Genomic DNA, 8,069 nt, shown 5'->3' with positions numbered 1-8,069 from the left:
AATAAGGGCGCTGCAAAAAGATAAGTTTGAGTTAAGTTACATTAAGCAAATTATATTTTATGATAAACAGTATAATTTAAAAAACAACAAAATACTTTTAGTTTTTATCTTTTAATGATTGGTTCACTTCACGTAAATGTTTAAAACAATAAAATTTATAGAAATAGTTAAAGTTGAGATTTCTTATTGTCATGTTATATTCACCAATAGCTAAAACTAGTCCCACTTCCATAAGAGCCATGGTAATAAAAATGGATCTCTGTCTACGAACACGTTCCTTACTGCTGCTAGACACATTTCCCATTTTCTTTTTAATAGTTATTCCAGTAGCAATTGTCATTACAGTCTAAAAAATAAATAGTTGTATTTTAAGACAGACTAAAAAGCAATTTAATTTGATCCTTTTTGTTTTTGGTTTTTCAACATTTATTATAAAAGATATCGTTTTTATTTTGTTTAAAATATGTTTTACCATTATAAAAAATGGGATCACGTAGTACAGCAAAACAGATAGAATAGTGTTTCTTGTATTAGCGTGAGAAACATAAGAAAAAGCCCAAGGTTCGTAGTAGATTGATCCAATGTAATGAATGGCAGGTAAATTTGGTAAAACTGAACAGTTGGTAATGAATAAAACAAAACGTATTATTTATATTAATTTTTCAGTTAAACAATAAATAAATTTTGTTTACCTTAAAACATTTGTTTTTATGTTAAAAATTTAATGGCCTTTATGATTTAAACGTTCTCTTTTACCTGGAATTACAACCATAAGAAGGCAGACCGACCATACCAAGATCAAGCCAACCAAAGTAAACGTCTTTCCCCATTTCATAAACCAATGTTGAAAATATATCGCAACAAAACGTTGTGTGGCAAAATAGGCAATGTGATACAAGGAAACCATTTGTGATAATCCAGTTAGAACCATCGCTATTTTACCCTCAATAGAATCGACAGATTGTAAGTGAAAGGCAATCAAGTAGGACGGTGTAGATAAGAGTGTCATGGCAATGTATTTCAATAGGATCGCAAAAATAAGCAAACCTGTCGAACTACAAGTTAATAACTATACATACAAATCTGAAAATGTCGATAACGTTATAACTTACACCATAACCAGTCAGCTACAGCCAATGACATTTTTACATAATCAAATGTAGTTCGCAAATTTGGTTTGACTAAGAGCACTGAGGCAATGACCAAAGCATTTAAAAGAAATCCTATAACACCAACAAGACCGAAAAACACGCCCAATATTATAATCGAAGTGGATCTGTTTTTATTTCAAGATTAATTTAACAAAAATCAATTTACGTTTTCTTATATATATATTTTTCAAACAGCTTATTATTTGCTATTGAACACTGTGTTTTACCAAGAAAAAAAACATATAACGACCTGCATTGATTGCACTGGACAATTGTCAGACTTGAATTGCATTGATTAAGCACATCATTGTCGCAAACAAACCCGAAGAAACACAATTCCTCGTGCTGTTCGTGCGATTTAAACAAAGCAATTTGAGTGCATATGTTTTTACTGTACGCACACTCATTTTGAGTTTGTAATGAAAAAGTATTCGTCTTGTAACTGGGGGCCGCTACATACCCTGAACCGAAACCAGATCCCAAGCCAGAACTGTAACCAGAACCCGAACCGGATCCAGAATCGTAACCAGAGCCTGAGCCCGAGCCTGAGCCCGAGCCCGAGCCAGAACTATAACTGGAGCCGAATGTTGACATAATATTAAACTAACCACTAAACCTGGAAAATGTGTTTTTTATATTCGACATAGAAGGTAAATGCATAAATCACCAACAGATTATTTAAAAGTATTAAATCTTTAACTTTAAAAAGTATTAAATCTTTGACTAAAATCTTCACAACCTTTGCCTAACAATGATATTATTTATTCACTCAATTTATAAATATGGCGTTTAGCGCTACGTAGATCAACTAGGCTTTTTATTTAATAAACAAAACCACGACCGCCAACAAATATATTTTATTATTAATAGCTTCCTAGCATGCTTTATTGCTTCGTACAGACGCTTAGTTTTTGATAACTTTACCCATGCTTATTTGTTTAGTATAACAAGAGTTTCGGTCATTTATTTAATATCATTGATCATAACGGCTTTATTTTAACGGTTGTACATTGGTGTGCATTCATAAAAAATACGAATTAGCACAAGGTTTGTGATGCTTTAATAAATTTTGTTTATGACTTTACCCAATTTGCAACTATTTATTATAAAAATAATTCTTTAGGAGAACATTGCCTTATGAGTACATTACTTAAGCCAAGTAAATTTAACCTTCTACCTTGATAAATATTAATTGTATTTGACTTAATTTTTGTGCAGGAAGAGTTTAAAAAACACATAACAAAATTTTAACATATTTTTTTGTTTGTTACATCGGCAACAAATGCAAATAGTGTTTTTTACTTTATATTATGACGTCTTATTACGCAAATAAAGCGATATATTACACTTTAGAAAAAGTGCGAGTAAAGCAGAAAAAGCCAAAAATGCTTTATTTGCTTGACGTGACTTGACAAAATATTTAAATATTGCAAGTTCACGGTTACTGTTGTTTTAGCAAACTTTATTCAGAGTTTAAACATGAACATTGGTTACTGTTCTTTTAGCAAATTTCATACAGTTTAACCATTTCATTCAGTTTGAACAAAACCAAAAAAATGCTTTATTTGCTACTTTTTTTTTCAAAATTTTTTAAATATTGCAAGTTCACGGAAACTGTTGTTTTAACAAATTTTGAACATTTTCTCTAAATTCTGTTTAAGTGGGTCAAAAAGTCAAATTACAAAATGCAAAATCATTTTGCGGTTATTTTGTGCACAAACCATCTTTTTTACCTCCAAATTAGCACACATACACCCACTAACTTCTGCTATAAAAACCAGAACATATTTTACCTCAGTGCAAAAATAAATTTACCAAGTTGCGCTACAAAGTTAAATTTTTACAAGTATAGCATAGCAGTTAATTTATTTAAAAAAATTGTACTTAGTTATTATTAAAAAGTTTTTTGTGATATTATATTTCTAAAGAATAAATCACTTTTAAATTTTAAAATAAATTAACATTTAAAAAGAAATTCGTTATTTTTTAATATTTATATTACCAATCAAAAGGAAAAAAATGACAGCCGTGAGTAAAAATTTTTTTATTATTATTTTGTAATAAATATTATTTTGTGCAATAAGGTAACATTAGATGACATAATATAAAAGCAATAAATATTATTTTTGTGCAATAAGTTAACATGAGATGGCATTATATAAAACCAAAACACAGTAAATAATATTATAAAGTGGTATAGCAATTTTTAACGGAAAATTAACCCTAGACCAGTGCTGTTTTCATAATTTTTAAAATTAAGGAGCCCATGCTAAAACAACCTGAATTTTAACAATCTGTTTTATTTCAACATAAAACAAACTGTTAATTTTATTATTGAAAAACGTTTAGTTTATTTGTATACTTAATTTGAAATTCCCCACTAAAAATTCCCAAATCCGGGTTGACGTCACTTGAGGAAATTATGATGTCATTAAAAAAATACTATTTAAATGAAACAATTATTTAAACAGACTAGACAACTGCTATTGTTAAGTTAATTGTATGCTTGTGCTTTTTTATTGGCCTAATTTTTAAATAAAAAGTTTGTTAAATGTTTTTGCTTTAAACAAGCAATAATGCAAGTAAATAAACTTTATAATTAAGCTACTAATAACTTATGTTTTGAGTTTTTTTACAATGAAAATTTTGTCTATGTAACTTAAATAAAATATATAATTTAATTGAAAAATAAGCCATGCACTCCTACAGCTAACTCAATCAAAATGTTCTACCTCATTAGGCTCATAGCCCGTTTTGTCTTACTTACTAATGTCGAAAGATCAAAAGTTCAAAAGAAAATTTGCCCGAAATTAATATGCCATAACACATAGGCGAGTGTGATTTGAAAAGCAAAATGTTAACATTATCATTTGCAACTGTGCGTAACAACCACTAAAGTGTAATAGTATGCACAAGGCCTTTGATTAAATTATATAAACATGAACTCTTTTAAACTCTGTGGATGTGGTGTAGCAACGAGTTTAAACTGCAAATACCAAACAGTCTTAAAAAGCCGTTTTTGCAAAATTTGCATTTTATTATATAATTTTTAACATACCCAAAAATGCAGCATTAACAAAATATTACAATCACAACATATCAAATTTACTTTATTTTTTGTCAAAAAAAAAACACTTTGCAAAATTTACAAATTTTTGTCCTTTTTCATAACACACAAAAATTTAACAAACAGAAAACAGGTTGTTTATTGACTTTTGTTATTTAAAAATATTTTTAATAGTTTTATCGAATAAGTGCACTAATAATTTTTTTAATTGAAAAACAAGGCTATTATTTTTTTATTTTTTTGACGTAAGTGAGTTACTATACAAATGTCTAATTATGATAATGTGTGTTTTTTTTTTAGGAAAATTCAAAGTTCGGTGAATATGCGACGTTCGTTACAGCTTGGATGATGCTTTCAATCGTCGGTTATCAGTTTACTTACCTTAACCCAGCGCTGCCAGCTCTTAGAGTGGTCTTCAACCAAACCTACACCGTGCGTAAATTTTGCTTCAATTTTATTAACTTTAATAACCTTAACTAAAGTTTACAAATATCCATGTCCAGTCAATTAATTAGCAAAACGCTTAATTGTAATCTGCGCGGCCTTGAGGTCGTTTAGTGCCTTAAAACGTCTACGCCGCTTTGAAAACGTTTAATTTTGGCTTACGCTCATAGTCAAAAACAGGATTGCTTACTGTTTTTAATTGTTGGCAAGCCATATGTGTTACAGTATTAAATTCACACTGTTGCTTACCTACGATATATAGAGGTTTAGTATTGTTTTCTGTAGTGCGTACAAACAGTATGTTGTTTAAAAGTAAGTTTATAATAAAGTAACTTCTATATACTACTTATAAACTTGCATTTGTATAAGCAGTTAATCATACCGAAAAGTAGTTTGCATTTATAGTTACACCCAGTTAGTTGGCCAATGTTGGTAAATTTGATTTATTTAACTTGCACAGGAACGCAATGGAGTTCCAATGGACGATGATACCTGGTTGTCCTTGTTAACTGTATCAACAACAGCAGTTATAATAGGTGCTTTCATTGGAACCCTTATATCGAAACCGCTGGTAGACAACATGAGCCGTAAACGTCTTATGCAACTTTGCCATGTCACGCATATTGTAGGACTTGTTGTTGTTGCTTTAGTAGGTGGCCTTACGAAATCGTACGAGGCGTTTATTGTTGGAAGACTGATTGTTGGTCTTCCTTGTGGAGTTGTGTTTAGTAAGTTAACAGTTACAAAAACTAAGCCATTTACATTGTAAAATTTAAGCATAACAATCTAAAACTCATTTTAAACGATCAATCTAATGTGTCAACAACGCTTTTCAAATTTTTTACCTAAAAGTTCATTATTTCAAATTACTTGCGCATTGCAGATATTGCAACAGTAATGGTTGCTGAACTGAGTGCACTTAATAGACAAGGCTTTTGGCAAAGTATTCCAACTTGTGCAATGAACTTTGGAATTGTGGTTGGTGTTACATTTGGACATCCAAAGGTAAAACATAATTTAAACTACAATCTATTAAGTTCACAGCGAAACTTACAAAAAACGTGTTTAAAATGAAAAAGTAAATAACAGAGAGCTGTAGAGCAATTGGTTGATAAACCTAAGTTAATCTTAGCTTTAAAATTCAAACAAAGTTGTAATATGTAAGAACATCACGGTAATGACTTCTGCCAAGCCTTAAAATTACTCTTTTTAAAGCTTAGATAAAGTAACAGCTGCGATTATCTCGGTATGGTTCTGGGCAATTACATTTCGTGAGATGTTTAGGCTCTATTACCCTATATTTGCTGCAAACTCACCTAATAAACCCAACCGTTTAAAATTAACAGTGGTTGTGCTAAAATATCCACAACTTTTTATCGCCTTTGACATTATATTAAAGTAGCGTTTGGCTGCGCTGGCTAATTAAATAATTGTCTAAAAATGTTTAATTCTGCTTGTTGGCCTTTTCAGGTGTTTGGTACTCCAGAATTGTGGCCAGTTGTAGCAAGCGCAAGTGTGGTACCATCGATGATTTATCTGATTTCCAGTCTCTTTATACCAAACACACCAACTTACTTGGTTCGTATTGGAAAGGAAGAAGAAGCCTTAAAAGCCCTTGCCGTTTTACGTCAAGGACCGACCGTAAGAGAATATACATTTATCTTATTTTTTTTTCTACTGTTGAAATCATAATTTTTTTCCAAAGTGTGTAAATTAAGACACAATTTCGCATTTAAAAAATTACTTTTTAGAAAAACATCCAGGAAGAATTGGAAGAAATAACAAATCAGCTTAAGTCGGAAAATGTTGTCAGCCTACGAGATATTATTGTTAACAAAAAATACAGGTAAAATATCAAGAACAATAACATGATTATCAACCTCATACTTGTATTTTTTTTGTTAATTTGTAAACGGTTTAACGCAGGCGAATGCTGCTTCTGGTTCTTGCTATTTACGCTAATCTGATGTTGTGTGGAATAAACGCCATCGGATTCTACTCTGATATAATATTTATTATGTCAGGTTTACCAGCTCAAAACGTCACTTACATATCCATTGGAATTTTTGCTTTAAGCTTCCTCTGCTCAATCGGCGGGGTAAGTTATAGATCAAAAGACTTTTAATTTTAAAGTTTCACATATGACCTAAGTAAAATTAACATTACCGCGTTTTGTTTGCAGCTGTTCGTGGTCAAACTCGTCGGGTTTAAAAGACTTCTTGTTATTTCCAACATTTTGGCGTCTGCTGTAATTGGACTCTTTACCTTAAGTCGTGCCCTGTCTTATTTGGCACCGACAGCAATGTCTTACTTAACAGTTGTATCTGTTGCCTTGTTTATGATTTTGTAAGTAACAAAGGCATTACAATGTATAAATTGACAAACTGCTGATAAAATTCAACCTGGTTTTTGTTATTTCTAGTTGGGCTGGAGGTATTGGGCCAGGGGGCTTTGGTTTAATTGGACTCATCACTACAGAATCCACACGCCCTGGTGTATTGGGCCTGGGTTCTACTATGCTATTTTTCACGTCTTGGTTAACGGGATTTGTTGTTCCGTATTGTTTGGTAAGCTGGGATTGTATTTATAATTTTTTTTAATTTTCACAAAAAAATTGAATAAAAACTTTTTCTATTCAATTTTTTTTGCCTTTTTTATTTTACCATGGTGCTGTGTTGTAGGAGGGTCTTGGTTCGTATGCTTTAATGCCGTGGTTAGTAATTACTGTTCTGATGACGATATATTTTCAAATTCGTCTTCCTGTAATAAGTGGGAAAACAGAAGATGAAATACAAGCTCAAATGCAAGGAAAGCACTTCGTGTGTGCCAACAAAGCGGATGATATTCCTAATGATATGTTGTAAAACCTTAAATAAAGAAAAAATTTGTATATAGACATAAATGTTCTTACCAAGTGAAAAAAAATTATTTTAGGACATTGCTTTTGTATATTTTGCACAATGTTTTTAAACTGTAGTTTTTACTTATTAATCGTTTTTTTTAATAACTTTTAAAAATTTTATATAAAAAGTGTTATTTTCAATGAAGTTGACAGAATAAAAAATAGTTGCTAGCTATTTTGTGAGTTATTACAATTTCAGTATTGACTTTATACTAACATATCAAGTAAACAGTACAAATAAAACAATTATTTAAAAAAAAACTTCGCAATGCCTATAATTACTAACTTAAAAAAGGCTACTTTTTCAACAACACCCAGTAAATATTCATTAAAATAACAAAAACAAATTTAAGAAGTAAACAATATGAAATTAAAATTCCTATTAATTTTAAATGTTTACTTGCATACTAAGTTTTAAAACGACTTTGACATATATGGATTGTTTTTCTTATAGGTGGTCGTAAAACTGCAACCATATTAACTTCGAATTTGTTGATGCACACAG

At 30.5% G+C, this 8,069-nt stretch overlaps 1 protein-coding gene across 1 annotated transcript; it reads left to right on the top strand.

Annotated features, from left to right (window-relative positions):
* The first annotated feature begins 2,970 nt into the window (after nucleotides 1-2,970).
* Nucleotides 2,971-7,739, top strand: LOC145750005 (solute carrier family 2, facilitated glucose transporter member 5-like). Its single transcript, XM_082565911.1, has 10 exons — nucleotides 2,971-3,179; nucleotides 4,519-4,650; nucleotides 5,123-5,390; nucleotides 5,546-5,667; nucleotides 6,133-6,303; nucleotides 6,414-6,508; nucleotides 6,589-6,760; nucleotides 6,845-7,008; nucleotides 7,085-7,229; nucleotides 7,344-7,739. The coding sequence occupies exons 1-10, from the start codon at nucleotides 3,171-3,173 to the stop codon at nucleotides 7,524-7,526; spliced, it is 1,461 nt and encodes a 486-aa protein (XP_082422037.1). The 5' UTR covers nucleotides 2,971-3,170; the 3' UTR covers nucleotides 7,527-7,739.
* Nucleotides 7,740-8,069: the final 330 nt, after the last annotated feature.

Source organism: Corella eumyota, chromosome 4 (genome assembly GCF_963082875.1).
Source record: "Corella eumyota chromosome 4, kaCorEumy4.1, whole genome shotgun sequence".
Classification (NCBI taxonomy): domain Eukaryota; kingdom Metazoa; phylum Chordata; class Ascidiacea; order Phlebobranchia; family Corellidae; genus Corella; species Corella eumyota.
The sequence above is the reverse complement of the archived record's forward strand: the minus strand, read 5'-3'. Positions and strand labels throughout refer to the sequence as shown.

Coding starts and splice junctions, on each gene's coding strand:
- LOC145750005 (XM_082565911.1), top strand. Junction 5,391..5,545: donor TCCTTGTGGAGTTGTGTTTA/GTAAGTTAACAG, acceptor TGCGCATTGCAG/ATATTGCAACAGTAATGGTT. Junction 6,509..6,588: donor ATTGTTAACAAAAAATACAG/GTAAAATATCAA, acceptor GGTTTAACGCAG/GCGAATGCTGCTTCTGGTTC.